This window comes from Artemia sp. Qi Xiang Cuo, chromosome 14, assembly GCF_049724085.1.
Source record: "Artemia sp. Qi Xiang Cuo chromosome 14, ASM4972408v1, whole genome shotgun sequence".
Taxonomy (NCBI): domain Eukaryota; kingdom Metazoa; phylum Arthropoda; class Branchiopoda; order Anostraca; family Artemiidae; genus Artemia; species Artemia sp. Qi Xiang Cuo.
The window spans coordinates 39,226,197-39,249,620 of record NC_142807.1 but is presented as its reverse complement, the minus strand read 5'-3'; the positions used below and the strand labels follow the sequence as shown (position 1 = coordinate 39,249,620).

At 35.7% G+C, this 23,424-nt stretch overlaps 1 protein-coding gene across 1 annotated transcript in view; it reads right to left on the bottom strand.

The window, feature by feature from the left end:
- Window positions 1-1,482: 1,482 nt before the first annotated feature.
- The window catches only part of LOC148944448 (uncharacterized), a 29,027-nt gene continuing 7,085 nt past the window's right edge, over window positions 1,483-23,424 (bottom strand). The window contains exon 2 of the mRNA XM_089100177.1: window positions 1,483-2,608. Within this exon, the coding sequence (XP_088956303.1) occupies window positions 1,580-2,608 (1,029 nt within the window). The 3' untranslated portion in view covers window positions 1,483-1,579. The remainder of the gene's footprint in view (window positions 2,609-23,424) is intronic.

Here is a 23,424-nt window from a genome sequence, read left to right as displayed (position 1 = left end):
GTCCCCTAATTTAGAGCAATACATTCCCCCTCCCAACATTTTTATGAATTGGCAATATTGTATCTAGTTATTAAGAAGCTCTTCAAAAGATATATACCGTCGTATAAATTTCATATTTTGTCTTGTTTATACTATTACATCATCTCGAACACGGTTTCGTGACGGCGCTATTGAGTCTTGTCGATCATGACTCATTTTGCAAACAGAAATCAGCAATGTAACAGCCAAATGGCAATAGAATGAATGCTTATTGACAATAGAAATGGAGAAACAAAAACGGGAATAAGGATATGAATATATCGAAAGAGACTGAAGAATATTCTAAAATAATTCAATATAATATAGTTTCCTAATTGGCAGGGCTGCTACCCTTAGCTATTAGTCATGATGAGAGCCTCGTTTCCTGGGACCATGCTAAAGGGCGGCTTAAGAGAATTGCGTAAGAATCGTGCTCGTGCTATAGCCTACTTATTCAACCTACCGATCATTGTTTATGCGTAGTATTTGTTATTGGGAAGCATGCATACATTTTAGAGTTGGAAGACGAATTTTCTGCTAGGTTTTTTTTCACGGAGGAACTTTCCATGGGGAGGGAAGTTTCCAGGGGGTGAACTTGTCAAAGGATATTATACACCGGGGGAATTTGCCATAAGTCCTATAAAATTATTTTTATATTTCTTGCTTTCTCTTTTCCGTCTCAATTTTACGCGTGTAGTTGTTAAGGATAATTGTCATGGGTAAATTTTCACCTAGAGAAACCTAGGGGGAAACGCGGGAACCGTCGGGTGTTTAGTCTCCAGCCATGCATAGCACGCTCGGCAGAAGGTACAGCATCAGGAGATTGGTACTTGCGCAACTCCGACTTCGTAGGTCTGCCTGCAGAAGTTAGTTGTTTTTATTTTTATCATTGTTAATCCTTTTCTCCTTTTTTTTTCTATAATGGTTTTGGAAGTTTTTTACTTTCTTGAAATTCCGTCTTTTCATGAACAGTAAATTAATTTTGGTTTCAAATCTTACTAAACGGCAAATCGTAGTTTTCCATCTTATATCATACAAAAACTTGGAAGTCTGTTTTTTTTTCTTTTTGTTTTTTTCGTACAGAAAAGGTCAATTAATGTGACTAGTGTGCTGATGTTTTTTTTTTTTTTGGGGGGGGGGGGGTTTATGATCGATTTTGTTGTCCTATGATTTTGTTTCCCTTTGACAACCCTGTTCACAGACTGACTTGATTTTACTCGTAGACTGTAAGTTACTTCTTTGAATTAATTTCTACAAAAAAGAAAAATAACCTGAAGTCCAATACTTTTTTTATTACTGAAATTAAGAGCAAAGCTTCATTAGATCTTTAGGGAAAGAACTTAACCAGTGCTAGAGTGCTAATAAGTTACTCGTTTACACTTGCTTGGATCATAAATTACGTAAGATCAAAGTTCAAGCGACGGATTTTGTTCCCACCCATATGTTCTGTAAAACCTTCTTCCATTCAACAGACAAGAACAATATATTATCGACAGAACACCACAAAATATGACAACAACAAAAGAGACTAGAAAAATGAAACTCAACCCTTAGATTGAGATCATACTTCACTGTCATTGATAGTTCTTCCCAGCTTTTCTTTAACCAAACGACTCAAAGCTGGACTCACGTTACACTTCAGAATGACATGGTTGCGTTTAAGCTTTCGTTTTTGAACACGAGATGGGGATAAAATGGATTTTTGGACAAGGCCTGTAACCTCTAAAAATCGGTCGTATGTGGTGTTAAGTTTTCGCTTGGGTTTTTCAGGGATCTTAGAAAGTGATGGTATCTTTTGCTTATCAACAACTGATTTATTTGCAATTTTATTGTCACTTTTTTCACCTGAAGTGTTTAAATTAGTAATGTCTCTGAAACATTTCTTGGAAAACACTTGTTTATTTTGAGCAACTGTCTGCCGCTCTGTTGTTAAAAGGTCAAAAATTTCTTTCTCGTCATTTACTTTTAAGAGTTCTCTTTTAACTTCGTCACATTTCCTCTTGGAACTATTGGTGTTTTCTCTATCACAAATTTTCAAATTTGTTATATCTTTCGCAAGTATATCTGCAACAGGCGGCAGATTTTCATCGTTCACCGTTTCGACGTTCTTTACCTTCTCATTTACATCAGTACTTAAACCTTTGTAAGGATTATCCAACCTTCTAAAATCACTGTTCTCATATTTCATAACCAGCCTTCTTACGTTAGAATCCACTTGCTTTAGATTTGGTACACTTTGAGTCCGTTTCCGCCCACTGCCGGATTTCCGCTCGAGACATTCAAAAAGCTCTTTATTCTTCTCTTCCAGCATGTCAATCTGAATCTTTTGCTCAGCAAGTTCTCTGTCCTTGGTCTCTAGAGCATTCATAATCTTTTTCTGCTCCTCTCGTAAATTTGATTCAAATACAAGAAGACGACGGATTAGTGACCGCAATTGTTGTTGTACAACAATACTGAAAACTTCTGACTGTGGTAGAGTTTTGGTAAATCCATCAACTTGCTGGTACAGATTATAAGCTGCAAGGCGACCAGCATCAGCAGCTGACATCTTCTGGCTTTTTGCGTGTGGCGACGAAATGCAATGCTTCAACTGAAACAAAATAGATTTTTAAATTTGCCGAAGATAGGATATCCCAGGTCAAGTAGGATAGGGTGAAATTTATTACAAAAAAGCCTATCACAAGCTGTAACAGAGCCAAATTCGCTTCTTATGTCAGGTAAAGATAAAAAAAATAACACAGAGAAACAGAAGCAACAAATAAACCTTAAAACTAATTAAAACGAACATTTCGTTCATACAGTAATTAGTATAAAAACTAATTAAAGTCAGTAAAATAATTGACAATACAATAAGAGGTAAGAAAGGGGGCGGGAAAATCTCTTCTGTTCTCTTTTCCTCAAGGATAACCAGATTGGCTCTGCGAAGAAGGGATATATTTATAAGATAAAACGTTATACGAGTTAAACTTGTTGCCTAAAAGTGATCAATCCTAATTGAAGTTGCACCCTTCATGAACAAAAAAAAAAGGTTCTAAATTTCAAGGGTCGCCGACTTTCAGAAATCATGTACAACAGGTGGCACGGGCCAGGCATGGCGGAAGCGTGCCAATCGAGGCAGAGGTCTACAAAGTGTTGTGGAGACTGTGCCTATCCTGGAGGAACTGTGCCACACGTGCCGGAACTCTACAACGCACGTGGCGCTCCAAGATGTAGCCTACACCAGGTGGCGGAGAGTTCATGACCCCTCGTCTAAATTAAAATACTTGTTAAATATCCCGATCCCGTCCAAGAAGTGAAGTTAGGTTAATCATAATGAAATATACCAAAATATGATGACCCGCGCAGAACGCATTATGCTAAATTACCTAACCTAGCCTAATCACCTTTATATATTAAAATTTAATAAAAAAAAAAACCTGTATCGTAGTTTTTCTCAATGAGACTCAGTTAATTATAACCTGCTGCAGAGAGACGAACCGGTTTTTCTCAGATCTTACAGATCAAAATTCTTGAGTGGGGTTGAGATATTGAACAAGTACCTAAATTAAAATCATTCGAACGAAAGTAAATTTGTTTCTGCTATTGTTAGCAAATAGTATAGGTGTGTTTCTGAAATTTTAATACAGTTTTAAATGATTCAAGAGTTCTTTTTCCAATTTTGTTTCAAAAAATATCTTTTCACAAATATCTGGGAACAACTTTTTGCCACTCAGCATTTATATTTCTACACCTCTAGAAAAAAAGAAACATCAAGACGGCAGAAACAAGCTGTAAATTTAGCGAACAAAAATGTAATATATCCAACTCTACAATATGGATCCAAACTGGTAAGGAAGAAGAACTGATTTTGCAACAAAAGCGCTAGTTATATATTCATGAAACTGTTTCAATAATTAAAAAATGATTCAAAATTACAGAGAGTAGCAGAATTATGTAAAATTAACCTTAAGGTTTATGCTTTCTGTGAAACTCTTTTCTGCAGTTCTACATGGTAATAATTGTAACAATACCGCTAACAATTGTTAGTTAAGATCTAGTTTTGTCCATCTACCAGATTATTTAATTTGTGGGTTTTTTTTTTTTTTTTTTTTAAATACGTCGAAAACTGATCGAATTTTTTTTTTAAAAGGAACATTCTCCTATTTTTTAGATAAGTTTAGATAATTCTCTTAGAAAGATCACATTAATGTCATAACCTGGCTCGGTAAATCAATAGACCTGAAACTAATGAATCCATTGATACAAGTATGTTATCCTTTCGGTGCAAGTCACAGTTGTAGGCCTGTCGTAAAGTTGTATATTTTAGATGGAATATCAACCTTAAGCAATCAACCTTAAGTATGTATTACTTAGATTTATGTCCGGCAGTCTTTGAGCTAGAGGAACTGAAACATTTGTCTTAATCATGGCTTAATACTGTAAGGGAGAGGCAACTGTTTACAACTTTCTCGTTTTCAAAATAAGTGGAAGATGTGCCCTTAAGCAGGGTTGCCAACCGGACACATTACATATCAAAAGGACACATTCCGATGTGCCGGGACACAATGACATAAAAGGATAAAAAGTGACATATTTTAGAAATGTGGGACAAAAAAGGACAAAATATCACATATTTTGTAAATTTATGAAAAAAAACGTAAAAGGATTTTCTCCAAAGTAAGGGATTTAAATGTTTATATGAGTTTCGTGCTTTCAAACTAAGCCGTTTTGTATGAATATTTTTATATGGATTATTTCGTTTTCATTATGTTTGATGTTAATTGACCACTTTGAAAGAGGCTTATAAAGCGTTATTTGGTCAATAATATAACTGGTAAAAAAATAACCTCTAGTTTTTGAGATTTCAAGATGGACACATTTTAGCTAAAAACGTTTGGATGCTCAGGGGACACATTCATGTACCAAAAAGTTGGCAGCCCTGCCCTTAAGTTTTGGGTATGATGATATGTAAAATAGTGACCTTAATTATGGAATTTAATCTTAGTTATGGATTTACACATTAACTTAAAAGGTCCTTGGTTCAACCAACAAATTACAGGATACATCCCTCTATTTTCCCTCTGAACATGTTTATTGCTTAAACCGATATTTTCGAACCAAAGGTTGTGAGAACTATTGAAAATTAAATTGAAGTACAAAAGGAGATATGTCAATTTTGACAGGATTCGTCCAGATTTTGTAAGAAACCAACATACAATAGGTACAACAGAAGCTTTGTTCTGCTTTAAATGCACAGACCTGCCCCCAAGCTAACACTTGAACTATATTTCCAGACAATCCAGAAAAATCATAATTTATAAACTTCAATAGCCGTCCGTTGAACAAGCAAAAAACTTCACCGTGGCTAGAATTTAGTCTACTTGTTGTGATGCAACATTTTAATAGATAATATAGTATGCGGCAAACAGTATGGGTAGTGATAGCTGGCATACTTATGCCAGCTTTGCCTCTCACTCAGACTATTTGTCTTGGCTTTTTCTCCAATTAGCCACGGCTTGATCGTAACTAGATTTTAATTGAAAAATAAACACTTCTAAAATAATTGCTAAAAAATGTTTGATAAGCTGTTCTCAAGGGGAAAACCAGCAGGGCAATTAAAATCATGAGGATAAAAGGGTGACTGAACATACATTGCTACGACGTTCCTTCCCTTAAGAACACCTTAACAAACGGTTTTTAGCAATTATCTTAAGGTATAAAAAAGTCTAATACGAGCTATAGTCGTGACACTAACGGTGCTTAAATGGCGCAGGGATATGATGAAGATTAGGAATTTAATCGCAACGTTATGCATTTGATCAAGCCGCCACAAGATATTTTCAAACAGTTCGTAGTAACGAACTGTAAGTAAGGAGCGACCCGGCTCAATGGTAACCAAAACTCTAAAAAACGGAATTTTGATACCAATAGATACATCAAAAGAATCAGATTTTAATTCTGATTTCAAATATATAAGTTTCATCAAGTTTAATCTAACCCATCAGTTTCATGAAGTTACGCGCCTGAGAAAATTTGGCTGATTTTCGAAAAAAGGGGGAAAGACCCCCTAAAAGTTATAGAACCTTAATGAAAATCACACCATCATATTCCGCGTATCAGAGAACCCTACTGTAGAGGTTTCAAGCTCCTATCTACAAATATGTGGAATTTTCCATTTTTTGCCAGAAGAAAGATCACGGATGCGTGTTTATTTGTTTTTTTGTTGTTTTTTTTCTTTTCCCCAGGGGTGATCGTATCGACCCAACGGTCCTAGAATATTGTGGGAGGACTCATTAGAACGGAAACTAAAACTTCTAGTGCCATTTTTAAGTGACCAAAAAATGGAGGGCAACTAGGCCCCCTCCCAAGCTCATTTTTTTCGTAAAGTCACCCGATCAGAATTTTAAGATAGCCATTCTGCTCAGCATGGTCGTAAAAATATTATAGCTATGTCTTTTAGGATTACTTAATCCCTCAAAGCCCCCAGGGGGAGGGCTGAAAGTTATGAACTTTACCCAATGTTAACGTATAGTATTGGTTATTGGGAAGTATACAGACGTTTTCAGGAGGAATTTTTTCTGATAGTGGGGGGTGGGGTGGGTCGGGGGTTATATGGGAGGATCTTTTCATGAAGGAAGTTTTCATGGGGGAAGGGACATTGCTATGAAGGGGGCGCCGGATTTCCCATCATTATTTTAAAAAAAAAAATCAGAAATTAAATATAAAAAAACAAGTTTTTCAACTGAAAGTAAGGAGCAACATCAAAACTTAAAACGAACAAAAAAATATTAGCTATATGATTGGGTTCACCTTCTAGTCAATGCTTCGCTCTTTAAGCCAAAGATTTTTTAGTACTTTCATAAGAGCTATTTATTCTAATTAACGGCCTTTGTGATTAAGGGTTATTTTTAAAGAATTGGAGAAAATTCGAACTTTAGCTTAAAGAGCAAGGTATTGACTAGGGGACAAACCCCCTAATATACGTATTAAAAATATATGAATATAGAAGTTCGTTACGTAATTTAATTCGTAAGTAACGTATATTTATTACTAATAAAAACGTTCGTAAATAAAATTCAACAAGTTTCGAGAAAGCCATTTAACCAAATAAAAGTAAAATTAATATGCAAATTTCGTTTTAATTATTCATGCACGGTGAGCCAAAATCAAAACCTGCATTAATTCAAAAACGTTCACAAAAGGAATAAAAAAAAAACAAGTTTTTTAAACTTAAAGTAACGAGCGACATTAAAACTTAAAACGAACAGAAATTATTCCATATATGAAAGGGGCTTTCCCCTCCTCAGCGCCTGGCTCTTTACGCTTAAGTTTTTTTTGTTTAAAAAACGATCAGAAATTAAATAAAAAAAAACTACAAGTTTTAAACTGAAAGTAAGGAGCGACATTAAAACTTAAAACGAACAGAAATTATTCTGTATGGGGCCGTCCCTATATGAAAGGCCCTATATGAAAGGGGCCGTCCCCTCCTCAACGCCTCACTCTTTACGCTAAAGTTTTTCATTGTTTAAAAAAAATAGAGTCGTGAGAAAGTCAAACTTTAGCGTAAAGAGCGAGGCGTTGAGGAGGGGACAGTCCCTTTCATATACGGAATAATTTCTGTTCGTTTTAAGTTTTCATGTCGCTCCTTACTTTCAGTTTAAAAAACTTGTTTTTTTTTATTTAATAAATTACAGGAGCGTCTTGATGTCACGCTATGTCGGTGCTTCACAAATATAGGCACTATCTTCCGTCGGGAAGCTTAAGAAGTGAATAGCGAGTAGACCGACGATATACATTAACCAAGTACTGATCGTTAGGACTGCTTAAAACAGAAAACTTCAGGAGTACCTAAAATGGTATCTAACAGTTTGTGGTAACGAACTGTGAGTAAGGAGCCACGTGGCCCAATAGTAACCGAATCTCTAAAAAACAAAATTGTGATATCAATAGGCATATTGAACTTTTCCACGGAGGAGGGGATTTTCGGCATGATTTTAAAAACATACAAAATTTAAAGCCTTTTTCAAATGAAAGTGCGCTAAGAAAAATTTTTCACCCAAATTCATCCGCAAGAAATTTTCATGGGGGAATTGTCGGCTAGAATGGAGTTGTGTGGAGGGAATTTTCCTGGCAGGGGAAGGGAGTTGACGTTGGAAGAACTTTCTATGAAGCCATTTTCCGTGGAGTAAAGGAATTTTCCATGGAGATGGTGTCGGATTTCCCAGCATTATTTAAAAACGATCAGAAATTAAACAAAAAACATGTTTTTTTCAACTGAAAGCAAGGAGCAACATCGAAACTTAAAACAAACAGAAATTATTACATGTACGAGCGGGGTTTCCTTCTCCTCACTACCTAGCTCCTTACGCTTATGTTTTATTAGAATAATAAGAATAACGTTTAATTAGAATAATAAGATAGCGAGGTATCGAGGGCAGTAGCAGACTTGATTTCCGTTTGAATGAGCTATAACGCATTTCTATGATGTTCTGGTCAACCCCTAGCCTTGCTAGAAAAAAAAAAAAAAAACAAGAAACGGGAGGCAGACCAGTGCTACCCCGCATGCAAAAAAGTCATTTTCTTTGTTGTTCAAGAAGGGGGATTGTAATTTCCCATTTCTAGGTTTTCGATCGTGCTAATTCCAATGGTAGGCTTTTCATTTTGATCTAACGCCACTTTTGAGGGGTTTCAGACTTTATTTCGAAATCACTAGTAGTAACAATCTATTGAATTCTAAGAGTCCTATGTACCAAACAGGTTTTTCTGGTAGGTAAACATTTCTACAGGGCATTACACCTTTCAAAGAGATTTACGCAATACCGGTCCTATAGGTAAACATTTCTACAGGGCATTACACATTTGCCAAGAGATTTACGCAATTTCTAGTTCAAGGTATATACATGTCTTTTTTTAGTGATAAACCAAAACCAGCACGTCATGTTTAGCTGTTATGCAATTATTTGTTGTATATATTCAGGTTTCAAATTAGGTTCTTCAACAGTTTTGAATAGTTTATTCAACTTAACACTAAAAATGGATAATTCTAAGCAATTTCTGGTGAGTAAAATTTTCTCATTATTATAATAAAAAGAAATTGTCTTGTCATTAAGTTAAGGAAGAAATTCTTTCCTTACACTGTGTGGTTACCTCTTTTAAAAAGCTTCCTTCATCATTAAATATTAAATGATTCATGTATGTCAATTTTAGTAAATATTCAAAAAAGAGAGGCATGTTCACTTTGATTTTGGTTCATTGTATATGAAAACTTTAAGTAGAATTTGAATATTAGTTTCGACCGATATGAAAGGATGCGTCCCTCCTGAATATCTTGTTCTTTACATTAAAGTTTAAATTTTATTTCAATCTTAAAGGTTGGTCTTCCTTTTTTTTCCGTGATTTTAAATATTTCTTAATTTAGGTATATAACTTTTATAAGCTTTGCATATAATTGTCGACTTTTTGTGTGTTTCGATACTATGGAATTGAAGATCCTATGCCCCTCTGTTAATTTTTTTAATAAGTAACAATTGAGCTAGCTAAGTATAGGGTGAGATATAGGCTAGAGAGCGAACACTTCATATACTTAATAATTTTTTAGTTTAGGCTATGTCCAGGAGTCTTTTTCTTCCTTTTTCTGTGATTTTACCTATTTCGTAATTTAGGTATATAAGTTTTAAAAGCTTTGCATATAAAAAAAAAATATATAATTATCAACTTTTTGTGTTTTGATACTATGGAATTGAAGGCTCAATGCCCTCCGTGAGTATTCTGAATAAGTAAGAATTGAGCCAGCTAATTAAATTTTGTCATTTTTTTTTTTTCAAATTTTGTGGGCTTAGTACCATGATATTCGTCTCTACGCGAAGCTTTTTTAAAAATATATGACTGGGAAGAGGGCAATGAATCGATTCTAACACAGTTGTTGTTTGCTTGGTATCCGTTAAAAAACGAAATTTTGTGTTAAATAAGTAATTCTTTTATCTTTTAAAATAACTTTCTGGAGTTTGAGAGAGACTCTGTTTCTACAGTCTGTGTGGAGAGAGGGGGGTTATCGGGGCAGAATAACTTTCTTTCTGTAAAAAAAAAGGGGGAAATTCTTTTGATGCATATTTATTTTTTTCTTTTTACGACAAATTATGAAGAATTTGCTGCCCTTCCAGCTGTAAAGAGAGCTATGGCTATCGCAAATAGCGAAAAATGTACCCCTCCTCCATCAAAGAAAGCGCGAGATGACGAAGCCGCCCGGTCAGTGTCAGTCCAAATGCAGTCCGGTCAAAAACCGAAAAGACAGTGGGCCACAAGGATGGAGAACTCCGCTATACAAGCTAGCGACATCGATACTGCATCAATGCAAGTTGCAAGGGCAACAGTAATCAGATTTGCTAGTTCATCGGACCAGCCAGGACTCTATGCAACCTAGCAAGAAATTCGAGTCAGCCTCTTCAGATCAAGATAGTAGGAACACTCCTCTTCAAGCCGTGCCAGGGACTTCTGATGTACAGCCATAACTTATAAGTGTATATATTTTTTTTTCCTTTTTTTTTCAAAAATAAGAAAACATTTTCACAGGCACATAGCTTTTGATGAGTAAAACTTAAAATTTTTTTATAACCTATTTAATTTTAATCAATTAGCAAAATTATTGGTATATAAATTAATACTTATCACGCTGAAATAGCTTATCACGCATTTCTATAAGAAAAAAACCTTAACTTGTAACTTCTAACCAAGACGTATTCTAATGCAATAATCCAATATTCCTTTTAAACAAAACTAACTATTTGAAAACAGACTATTCACTGTTTCACAAATCATTTTTAAGCTGCCGTATATTTTGCACTATATATCCGGTGTTTATCAAATTATCCCATCGCTACAGCCTGAATTTTAATCCGATTCGAATTTTAAGTAGGGTTTCATGTGACAGGATGTGTATTTGCGATAAGAAGGTCTTTTTTTTTAATAATCACCGATTAGGTATTTCACAATGATACCAAGATACACTATTTTGAGCAAACTCAATTCAAGCAATTATTGTCGTCGACAGATACTTTCGAGAAAGAATTTGTGACTGGTCCAGTGGACCAGTGCTAGTATGGCCGAAATCCCAACTCGACATAGCCGCGATCATCCGCCCTCGCCGTACGCGCCTCGTGCCCAAGGGTTCTCCCCGGGAGGGGTTGGGGGGGGGGTAACTTTTTATTAAAAAAAAAAATTTTTTGATAAAAAAAATAAAAAAGAAATGTGTTATAATTGTGATAAAACTTTCGTCAAAAAAAAAACTTAATCTCTTCATTTTCTATTTTCAGGGGGAACCTGGGAAAACTTCTGCCTTCCCTGGCCCGGGACGTCAAAGTATCGTGGGTAATTGCCTAATCACACTAGATGATGTTAATGACAGTACGTGATTTCATATCCCTCGAGATTTTCTATTTACAGGTGAAGAAATGGACAGTCTTATTCAAACTGTTGGCCCTAATTTTTACGGGGACATTTTTAATGACAACTTAACAATTAGGGAATTGAGTCCTGAACAAACAGGGTCAGGAAACTAAAATAGTACAATGTCCCCGGGAGTACGTGAATTTTATTTTTTAGAATATACTCTAAGCCACATGCGGACCAGCTGGATAGATTGACGCCCTACCGAGGGAAATGCGGGCAATATTTTAACTAACCCTGTGAAAGTTCTCCATAGCTCTATCGACCGAATTTGAGAAAAAATTAAGATTCAGATCCAGAACTGGGGAAGTCGAGGGGGAATTAAAGCGTCGGTGAATCAAAATATTTACTTACAAAAGGGAACATCTGGGGACATTTTTTATTTTCATTTTTCGACAGGCAACCAGACTTTTTACCCAGGTCTAAACGAATTTGAAGACAACTTTTTCAACTGGGTAAATAAACTAATTTCAACTTTAGACAAGTTTAGCGAGAGGGGAAGTGGTTCCACCATGTTGTGCATTGAATGCATGGATCTGAATCTCAGTAGATTTAAAAAAAACTTTATTTTAAGGGGAGGGAAGGGTAAAAAAATAAAATACCACCCAGATTTGTCGGCTACCAAAGGAGTTCAGAGTTTCTATTTTGACACATGACTTCAATGTTTTAAGTATGCGTTTTTAATGGCGGCCTATAAGACATTAAAAGATGAGTCATCAATGAAAAATCTCGACAGACTTGCTCGTAACGGTGGGAAAAATTTCCCTAAAGTAAATTTTGATTGTTTAGAGGGAAATTAGCGGGGGTCATTTAAATAAATACCAATATGTGAGACCCAAATTGAACTGCTGGGGTGGGAGGGGGGTGTTCTTCAGAACGACACTAAATTCGTAAATGGGGGAAAAAAACAAGTAAAAAAGAAGTTTTGTACTCAGTGAGGACACCGATGGAAGAAAATGGTAAAAATTGTGTATGAATTATTTACAAACCCCCCAAAGATGTAAATTCTAATGGCCGTTTACTTCCCTTCACGGCAATACATCGACTCCTCTGTCAAGGCAAAAAGAAGGGAGAATGTTTCTATTGTCCTATGTGCCTTTCCCCATTTAGATCTGAGCAAACATTCTCAGATCAAATGAAGCCTTGCAAAATTCACGAGAATCAAAGAATAGAAATGCCGGCAGAAGGCAAAGACACTTTACAATTTAAAATTTTCCAAAATTCTCTGCTACAAGGTGATGTAATGTTTTTAGATTGTTAATCAAGAATGGTTGACGTCTCGAATCCATCCCAAACAACGAGCGTCAAGAACCATAGTATTGTTGTATGGTCTAATACAACCTTTTATTGTAATTGCAACAATAAAATGCTCTTGTAAGAGTTTTTTTTTACTCTGGCCATGGAAGGCAATATGGAAAAATTCTTGATATCTTTAATAAAAACGGCAAACAGGACAATTTTACCATTACGACATATTAATTATTCAATGACATTGTCGGATAAAGAGCAACTGACACTGGAAAAGGGGACAATTTTCTGGGTGTGTAGGGGGCCCCGTGTCCCTAAAAACGTGGTGTAGGCCCACAATCAACTTTTTGACCCTAATTCAACGGGAAAAAGTGACTTTCGAGGTTGGGGTCACAATTTATGTTATTTAAAAATTAAACAACTTTTTATTCTGATTTTAATACATCGCTCTAACTCTGATCTGAAGTATTTGCAAACAGCATTGGCACTTCTTCAAAGAAATAGAACAGTAGATGATGATGCAATGGCGATAGATAGATTAGCGTACAAAATCAAACCTAAATCAGCGGACAAGATGCTTGTTTTGGAATTTATGTGGAAATTTGTTGAAGCCGAAGTTGAGTACACGAATAAAATTCGCTTTTTAGATTCCTAGAGATTTTTCCCTAAATCATTGAGTGAATTAATTCATGTGCGGAAAAATAATGACGGCAGCAACGCTTTCTCCGTTCTGAAGCATCAAGTTTAAAGTTACTTATATGATTTGTTAATGGTCAAGGGTATCTATCCTTATGACTATTATTTTTCCAAGTTAAAATTTACCAATGAAACTAATCCTCCAATTGAATCGTTTTATGATTGCTTTCATGTTTTTAGGCGCACCCCCGAGAACCAGTATGTCTAAAAAAGAGTGATCTGTAGAAGGACTCGATACTGGCCATTGCAGTTACTAGCAGTCTGTGACAATTTTAATGTCTGACCGGTTATATATTATGTATGGCGATACGGAAGAAACCTATAAGGAACTTAAACATAATTTTGTCTCTCTTTTGTATTCGACTCAGCTAGTTATGGGCATCATCCCAAACATTAGGGGGGGCAATAACGAGCTACTAACTCACTGTTATCATCACCGGTTGGTTGAGCTGTACAATAGGGGGTGTTTTGTTTTTCATGGGGATCTTTTCATGGAATCTGATCCAGCATGAGGGAAGACGGGGACAAAATCGAATGCAGTTTTCCTTGATATGCATTTTCTGTACCCCTCAGCCATGTCCCATTATACATTACCTTGCGGCGACAATAAATGGCTCAATGACCCCCAAGCTCCCCATGTCCCCAGCATTAACCGTGTTGAGGAGAATGGCCCGGTTGGATGGTTTTTTGAAATTGATGGAGAGATAGCAGTCGAGCTTCATGATTCAGTAAAGGATTTGGTTTTCCCATTTATCAATAGACCTGTGACTAAGGACTCTTTGAGTCCTCGCAATAGGCGTTTAGTCGAGGTGGACGGATTGCATTGGGGACCTTCAAAACAAAAACTTATTGCTGACCTTCTGCCGAAAAAAAACATAGTTGTACACCACGTGGCGTTAAAATTGATGTGCAAAAACGGTTTCAACGTCACAAAGGTTCACAGAGCACTCGAGTTTAGTCAAAAACACTATTTGAAAACATTTGTTTACACTTTTGTCAGCAAACGTTCTGCAGCACAGACGAAGGCCGAAAAAAAAATTTATAAACTCATTTTGAATTCGGCTGTCGGCAAAATATATAAGAGTGATCATAATAGGTATCGTTGTGACATTTTGACCGATCCAGAACAATGTGCTCGAAGTATTGCCGATCCCAATTACACTTCCTTCACAATCATTGGCTCGGACATGGTACTTTTGAATAGGAAAAAAAGACCCATTGTCTTGAATAAAAATATTGCTGAAGGCAGTGCAGCAATTAGATCGCCAAGATCGCCTATCTTGGAGATCTAAAAAAATCTCATGTTGGAATTCTACTACAATGTGGCTAGGGTACAGTGGCCTGAAAAGGGGCAAGTAGAGGTCTGCTACGGGGACACGGATTCTCTACTGTTAAAAGTAAAAACCCCAAATCTAATTGATGATTTGGCACACGTTTAAATTATCAGTTCACGGATGGAATACACCATTGGGAGGAGTGTTATGTACCCTTAACTATTAAAACTTCGGGTACCAAATAAGATTTTTTTTTTTAAAATTTTAACCCGGAAGCGACTTGATTTCCCGTGGTATGTTTGTAGGTCCGAAGGTGTACTTTATACAGACATACGACGAGGAAATCAAGAAACGTTACAAAGGAGTACCCACGCGCTATGTGGAAAAGAATTTCAACACGGACATTTATAGGAATTGTATTGTTGAAAATAAAATTCCACGAGCAAAACTGTTGGCAATTCGGTCCAAAAACTAAAGGAGCTTTACTATAACAGTATAAAAAACAGCCATGATTACCATTTCCGACAAGGTCTATGTTTGTCAAGATGGTGTGACCACCCTCCCCCTTGGTCACTATTTAACTTCAGACCGGGCCGAATGTATTGCCCATAGGGAAAGTCTCGGTTTAAATAAAGTCCTGTAAATTATTTCCTAAAACCTTTGGGGGGGGCCTCGCAGCCTTTGGAGGGGGGGGGGGAGGGGGGCTCGCGGCCCGGGGGGGGGGGGCGGCCGCTGCCAGCACGGGGGGCGCACTGCCACCAAAGTTATCTTTTTTTGACTTAGAGCAGATTTTTTTTTTCAAGTGCTCTCTCTAATTTAATGTTTTTTTTCTCTGTAAATAAACAAAAAAAAGTGTTTTTTCTCTTTGTGTACCTATGTAAATGTTGTATTTTTTTATTATAAACAAATTTTAAAAGTGTATTTTTTTTTCAACGTATTGTTACTTTTTTATGTTCATATAATAAAAGAAAAAATATTATCCTGTATTCGTATTTGTCTTCTTCTTGACGAACAGAGTAGTAGTAGGGAAATTATTTAGTCACTATAGAACTAGGGTCTACATTTAGCTGTCCAGGTGATTTGTTGAAAGGAACATGTATCAATTTAAAACACCATTCAGATCGTTTCTGTGTGGACCGTCAATGTCGGGCAAAACAACACTCTTAACTAAAATAATTAAAAATTGTGATAAAATTTTTGTGTAAAAGCCGAAAAAAATCTACGATTGCTATAGTATTTGGCAGTAGTCATAAAATAAAATAAAAGCAATTGCTGCCACCACCATGGGATCGATGCAGATACAGTTCATAAAGGGACTTGATGTTTTCAACATTATTGAACCAAACTCTTGGCTGATCATTGACGATCTGGCTGAATCTATTGAACAATGGTCCCAGCAAATGCTGCAATTGTTCACTGTTTGCTCTCATCATGAAAAGATTTCCAATATTCTGGTTATGCACAATCTCTTTCATCAGAGCTAATGCATGCGAACACTTGCTTTGAACTGTACCTACTATATCATCTACACAGTTGTTCGTGATTCTAGCTCCCTAATAACACTCAATAAGCAAATCTATCTAAGTGTCCCTAAATTTCTGCTCTCAGCATACAATCAGGCAACTAATAAACCCCGCATTTATATCCTATTGGATCTTAATAAAAATCCATCCGAGGATCTGCGTGTAGTCACAGATATTTTCAACAATGGAATTACAGTATATCTCCCTGTGAACGCTAAAAAGACCTATTAGTTGCTATCATGACACTGAAGAAACTAAATGAAAATAGGCATTTGTTTTCAGTTCTAAGCACTTCAAAACCTCAGCTTAGAAAAGCAATACTCAAACACGGTATTGACAATGATTTCATTAATCTAATATCCGAACTTTGTTTAAATTTGCCCGAGGGTAATGTTCAACTGCCAGAAGTAGTTAAGCAGCAGGAAAAGCAACATCATTCCTTTGTATTCATATGAGACTCTAAAAATAACTTAAATAATTCTAAACTGAAAAGACCGCTTCAGACAGCGGTAGCTTTTTCACACTTTTACTGCCAATAATTGCAGGACTAATAAACAGTTTTCTCTAGAGAGAAGGGCAAAACCCTATGAATTGACTCCAATAGAACTCACTCTCTCACCTGCCGAAAACTTTGAGAACAATCTGAGTAAATTCCTTGACAATGAAAATATTGAGGATGATAAAAAGCTTATTTTACTTCAAGATGCACTTTGCCGAGCGGACAAACACTATTGATCGAGGCCCACTGCTGCTGCTGCTGATCTCAAAAAAGAATCATCTTCTCAAGTGACTGCTGCTGGTGCTGTAAAGAAATAAACTAAGTTTTATTGGTTTAAATTTTTTTTTTATTTGTTAATTAAAAGCCCCATAAATTAGGTGGAAAAAATAACACGGCTCCCAGCCTATATCCTTGGAAGTTGTCATACTCAATCAGAGATCAAATGTGAAAGGACCATAAGTCGAAGTAACAGTTATATTCTTCTCTATTTATTGTATGAAATGGGTACAAATCGTAAATTACTATTTTCATTTGACATTAATCTATATAACTTTCTAAACATATTAAACTTCCCAAAAAGTCTTATCGGCAATAAAAAAATTCTAAAAAAAATCAAATGAACGTGCATTAGCATCAACACCAATAAAATATGAACTTAAAGAAAAAAAATAGTTTAAATCAATTTAGGGAAATACTAGAACATCACTGATAGCTAGACTACAGCGGAGACGTATCAAACCAGGTTCACCACCAGCAGCCCGACTACAAAAGGGTAGTGGACATTACACATCGTGTTTAAGTTCAAAACGGCTGAAGTTCAGAAAGGTGCTTATGAAAATATTGGTTAGGTAGTGAGTTTAAGTTCCCCCAGCACTCTCTCTAAATTCACGGAGGTTCGCATTAAGAGTATACAACACTATCTACAAAATGAATCAAGTTACACTCTACATAGAAATCGTAGTCTTCGTGCCAGCCAATATTAAAAATATAAAGCCTTTTACCCATTGGATAAAATCAAAGCAGATCTCCTGACTCTAGACCAGATTCAAATAGGTTACATTCCACCATCAAAGTGCAATCTGCTTGCAATCAGTGTTTATAGTCGTTATGCATATGCAATTCCATCGCGATCAAAGAGAGGCGTTGAAGTTGCTAAGGCAATTGAAATTATTATCTAAAAGGATTCATATAAGAAAATTCAATAGGATAACTGTAGTTAATTTGTTAATCCTCATGTTGCAAAATTAATAGACGAATATATTCAAATGCTCTATCATCTTCACAGTCCTATAAAGGCTGCATTGGCCGAACGATTGATAAGAACTATTCGACTTTTTAATTTCAAGATATTGTACATTAAAAAATACATCGGCTTTAATTCATGATCTAGATAAAATCATGTTGATTAATAATCAACGACCTCATCGATCATTGTCCAACTCAACACAAATGGAAGTTAATCATTCGGATCATAATAAAATTGACCCATTTCTTAAACAATATTCCAATGAATCGCAAGTAAAGAAGAATAAAAATAAATTCAATGTTGGCGATTTAGTTAGAACTAATAAAGCAAGTAATGTTTTTGAAAAAGAGACTGACTAGTGGTCTACTGAATTTTTTAAAGGGGTACAAATTCCTATACACTAAACCCATGACTTATTGCCTGCGTTTTAACACGGATTAAGAGATTTTCTGTGGATTCTACGACTATTAATTGCAAAAAGATAAAAATGCTAGTGAAATCTATCAAATTGAAAAGATATTAAAGACACATACTCGCGGGGGTAAGAAACAGTTACTTGTTCAGTGGCTAGGATACAATTCTGATTTCGATTCTGAGAACGCTGTTGAAGATAATGACAATGCCCAATGATTTCTATGTAATTTTCATGTCCAACTTTTCCTATCCTCTCTACAATGACATGAATGTGACAAGGGATGTTTGTATGAGACTCTCCCCTACCGTCCAATTTGACGTTGCATATGAAGTGGCCCTTGTCGACTGTATTCTCAAAATATCTATGACATCCTGAGAAAGGATCGTGTGTATGATATAAAAGTTATACCCTTGGATTGGACTATGAATAGGTGGGGCTGTGTCAACTATGAATGGGTTAAACCACTTAAATCTAGTGACTATCTACATGTCGGATTAAAATATATTGAATATGATTAAGTGGAGGACTTGTGTCGTAGAATCAATAGAAAAAACTTAGATTGTCGGACTGTTATGTTCCATTTTTACTATTCATTAAAATATGATAGGATTAACATTAGCTCACCTGTTGACACTGAAACAATTATTCTCAGTGACAATTTGAGAGATGTTCTTGGCTTTAAACAGAAAATGATCAATGGAGAAAATGCTGGCACCGTTTACGGGATGGCTCAAGTTATTTTTGCTGATTATCTAGCTTGTTTTGCCTCGGACTCGTGCATATTGTTCTATGCATCCTTTTTGGAAACGTCGAAAGTCTGTAATTCAAATGCACCCCTCCTACATGTTCTTTAACGAAAAACAACACATGAAATTGTTCATCATTATAATATAAGGAATTTTCAGTATATTCTTGCAAACACTTCATATTTGAAAATCTGTCAGTTAACACTAAGAAGTGAATTAGGTGATTCTCTATGAATAACAAAAGGCTTAGCAGTGATTACATGTCATTTTCGACCCATTGTCAACGACGACGGTACAATAACCTAAAATGAACAATAGAAGAATTCCATTTGTCTGTCCCGATATCGATTGTTATCTCGGTGCTTTGAGTCCACGTCAAATATGCAATGGATTGGACTACTACAAGGGGCGTACTACAATGTCTGGCTATGGTCTTGGTAGCTGGTTTGCCAGGTTATTTCGTTCTGCACTACCCCTTGTCAGAAAATATCTTGTACCTGCTGCATCAAATTTTGCTGCCTCCACACTGCAGGACTGGGGGTCGGCCAGGAGTTTTAAGGAGAGTGTTAAGGAAAATATTAGATCTTCAGTAAGAGCCATTGGTGAAAAATTAAAATCTCGACAAAATGGGGAGGGATTGAATGGGGAAGAATGTGTTCGCATCATTCACTCATCAGTCTCTACCCAGGTAGGAAGCAAAGGACATCAACAAGCACTTTGAGAAATAAAACAACGAAGGTCAATAAGCAGAAGAAGAAAAAGAAAAATATTGTTAGATCAAAGAAGGATTTCTTCTCTTAAGATGACTTATCTCCCCCACAAGGAATCCTATCCATCAATCAGTTCCTTATTGAATCTATTCAATGCTGGAAATGGTGATGTCAGTGTCAAGTATGACTAATATGAAACATTACACCTCCAACAGCCCCTCTCGGAAAATATACACTTTCAAATATTTTCCAATGAAGACTTTTTCATTGATTTGTCATCAACATCTCTTGATTTAAATGTTGTGGTGAAACATAATTCAGATAATGAGAATCAAAATGCCGGCAACGGTCACTGCGATGAAAACTGCATTATACACAGCCTATTAAAACAACTTAATATATGTATTAATCGAACAGTGGTGAGTGCTAGCAATAATTTATCCAACTATGCAAGCTACATACAATTGATGATGATGACGCCAACGGCGTACAAGGAGATGAGAGGACAATCATTGGGCTATGAATATCGATCAGGTGTTGATACTGACGGTGAGTTGACTACTGCAGTGACCCAGGATTATCATCTATTTGGAAAATTAAATCATGAGATATTCAATATATCCCAATGGCTACCCCCCAATGTCAAGATTGACATAAAGTTACAGATGGCCCCATCGACTTTTATTCTGAGAAAAACACTTGCTACAGCACCCGATAAAAATGTTATGATCACATCGGCAATTCTCTACGTTAAAAAACATTAGGTTATGAGCTCGGTTTTATTGGCAGAAGAGAAGCTAAGAACCAATGGCAACAACATTAAGCTTTTTGTTCCTCATAGAATCACCAATAAACGTCATATTGCTACAGACTCTCGTAGCTAGAGTGATTTTTCATTTATCAATGAAGAAATCCCCTCAAAATTAGCATTGCCCTTTGTGAAGAGCGGTAGTGTTGTTGGATCCTAGACTGAATCCCCCCATGATTTTAATTTTTTCGTTCTATCTAGCCACCTGTGCAAAGTGAATGGTATCCCACTGTACACTCTATCATTTGACAAATAAACCTATAGAACTCTGTACGAGTTGACCATGCAATCCCTAGATCATGACTCTTAACTATTTGAAAATGGGAATAACCGATTCAATGTTTTAAAAAAATCATGGGGTTATTGTTTTGGATTTGTCAGTCATGCAAGATATAACCATAGTACAAACAGCGAGTGTAAGTTTAGATTTTACGTTTGCCAATTCTCTGACTGAGAGTATCATACTAGTATCACTGAGCCAATTTGAAACATATTGAGAAATCATGTCTGATGGTATTGATCTACTATACTTAGCAACCTAAAGGTACCCCAGACATTCAACTCACTTAATATGGATTCGCACATGTTACGATACAACTCTTATTGTAGACATTCAGACTTCAATGAAAATATTCCAAACTCGAACAATAACCTTATCATTGTTAATAGTAGTCCATCGACTTTGACTACCGGTTATTGGCTAGGCATCTTTCAAACAGAAAAGAATATTGAATTTTTTGATCATCTTGGCCTATCATATAAATTCTACGTTCCATACATCAGCAACTTTATTGAAAGAAGTTGGAAAATCATTCTTCAAATTCAACGAAGTGTACAGGATTTAACGACTATGACATGCGGTTTTCATGCAATACTCTTTTTCATTTTCAGAAGTCGTGGCTCCAACTACAAGCAGTTTCTCGACATTTGCGTTGACTTACTTCGCTTGACCGACTTTCTAGTGGAAAATATACTTACAAGTGTATTTAATATTGATTTTAGTGCCCTAAGAATAAAATGTTCTAAAGATGTATGTTAAATTGTTTATTAATAAAAAAAATTTATATACATGATAAAACGACTTTTCTACTCTTTAGATTTCATCGACTACTAGGTATTTGTCGACAACAACTACTGCAAGTAGATTATCTGAATTCACAGTGTACTGATCTTGATGTACTGTAATGTCAGGGTCATATTTTCTACAGTTGAGTGTAACTTCACACTTGTCATATCTTTTTGTATATTTAATGATACTATTGTATAGACAATGATACTCATTCAATCTATAGAATTCACGTGTTTAAATTTGTGTATTTGAAGAAATTTCAAAAACAGTGTCCTCAAGTGTCGAATCACATTCCATCACAGCAAAATAAAAATCAGTGGGCTTATAATCAAAACACCCAGTGCCTTCGCAATGATGAAGTAGAAACCAAATTCTCTTGTTGTTAAAACAGTTGAATTGTTGTCGTGGTTCCTCATCCCATACCAATGTAAAACCACAACGATACCAATCTCGTACCACTAGACTAAAATCACGGATATGATTCTTTCCAATCATACCGGAATATGTAATCTCCCACTGCTTACATTTATCATAATGACAATTGGAGCATAGGTAACTTCTAGGATGAGAGTCACAAACCTCTTCAAGACATGAATTACAACCTGTAATTTGTACAACCTATTCTTTATTCAATTTACACGGGTTATATAATTTACACTTTTCACCACACTCCTCAATCCTTGTGTACTTCTCATATGATGATGACCAGCAGCCCATTGAGTACATGGATAGTTGGCATGTATTGGACATTTTGGCTTGTGTTTACACTCTCACTGTCACAATGAAACTGAGCTAGCAACAACAACAAAAAAATTGTCTGAGATAGAGAGAGAGGAGTAAATCTTCCTTGAGCACCATCTTTCTTATGAAAAAAAAGTACTAAAATTTCTCTAACTAATTTTTAAAATCCAATACACGGTATCATTTGTCCGTGTCGTGATCAATATATAAATAAACAGTATAAATACATTTGGACCACAATATCAAAGCTTCATACAATAATCTAATGATGGAGAATCATTTTTTATTATATCAATATGCATCCCCCGAGAAAATATCTTCCTTTGAATAGACAACTCTAGAAAATCATCGTCTATAATTAAATGTTTTCCATAAGAGCTAGATTCCTCGTGATTTACTCTTTCTCGAAACTATCCATTTTTTTTAGTCTTAACTCTCTAACGCTCAGCTTTAGACTCACCAGAATTTCTTTGTTCTGCTCTAGAAAATATATGCTAGTCTATTATAGAAAGAAAAAAAAATACCATTGATATATAAACAAATCCATTAAGCATAATTACAATAATAACAATCACTGATGTATTTTGTTCTGATAAATACTTTTTGATAGGTCAACTAATGCTGTTAAAAGTGTATTTATATGGAGAATATTTACTTTCCCAGCAATATAAAGCTGCTCCTCCTGCTTAAATTTGCTTAATGATATTACATATCTAGCATACATAATGTCCTATTCAAGACATCGTGTGCAGCCAGCAGTTATTTCCACGGCTACATTAGGTACTCGTATATCGTTGCTGCTGCTGCTGTCAGCTCCATCATTAATCTCCAATAATGTAAATGCATCACTCATTTTTTTTCTCCATTAATATCCTCGCAAATAAACTATTCTCTTTGAATTCAATTCTCTTACTAATATGAATTGTAAAGAAAACTATTCCTTTTATTCGAATCCCCATCACCAATCAAGTTATACTTGTTCCTCTTTGAAAGAGTGTAATGCCCTGTAG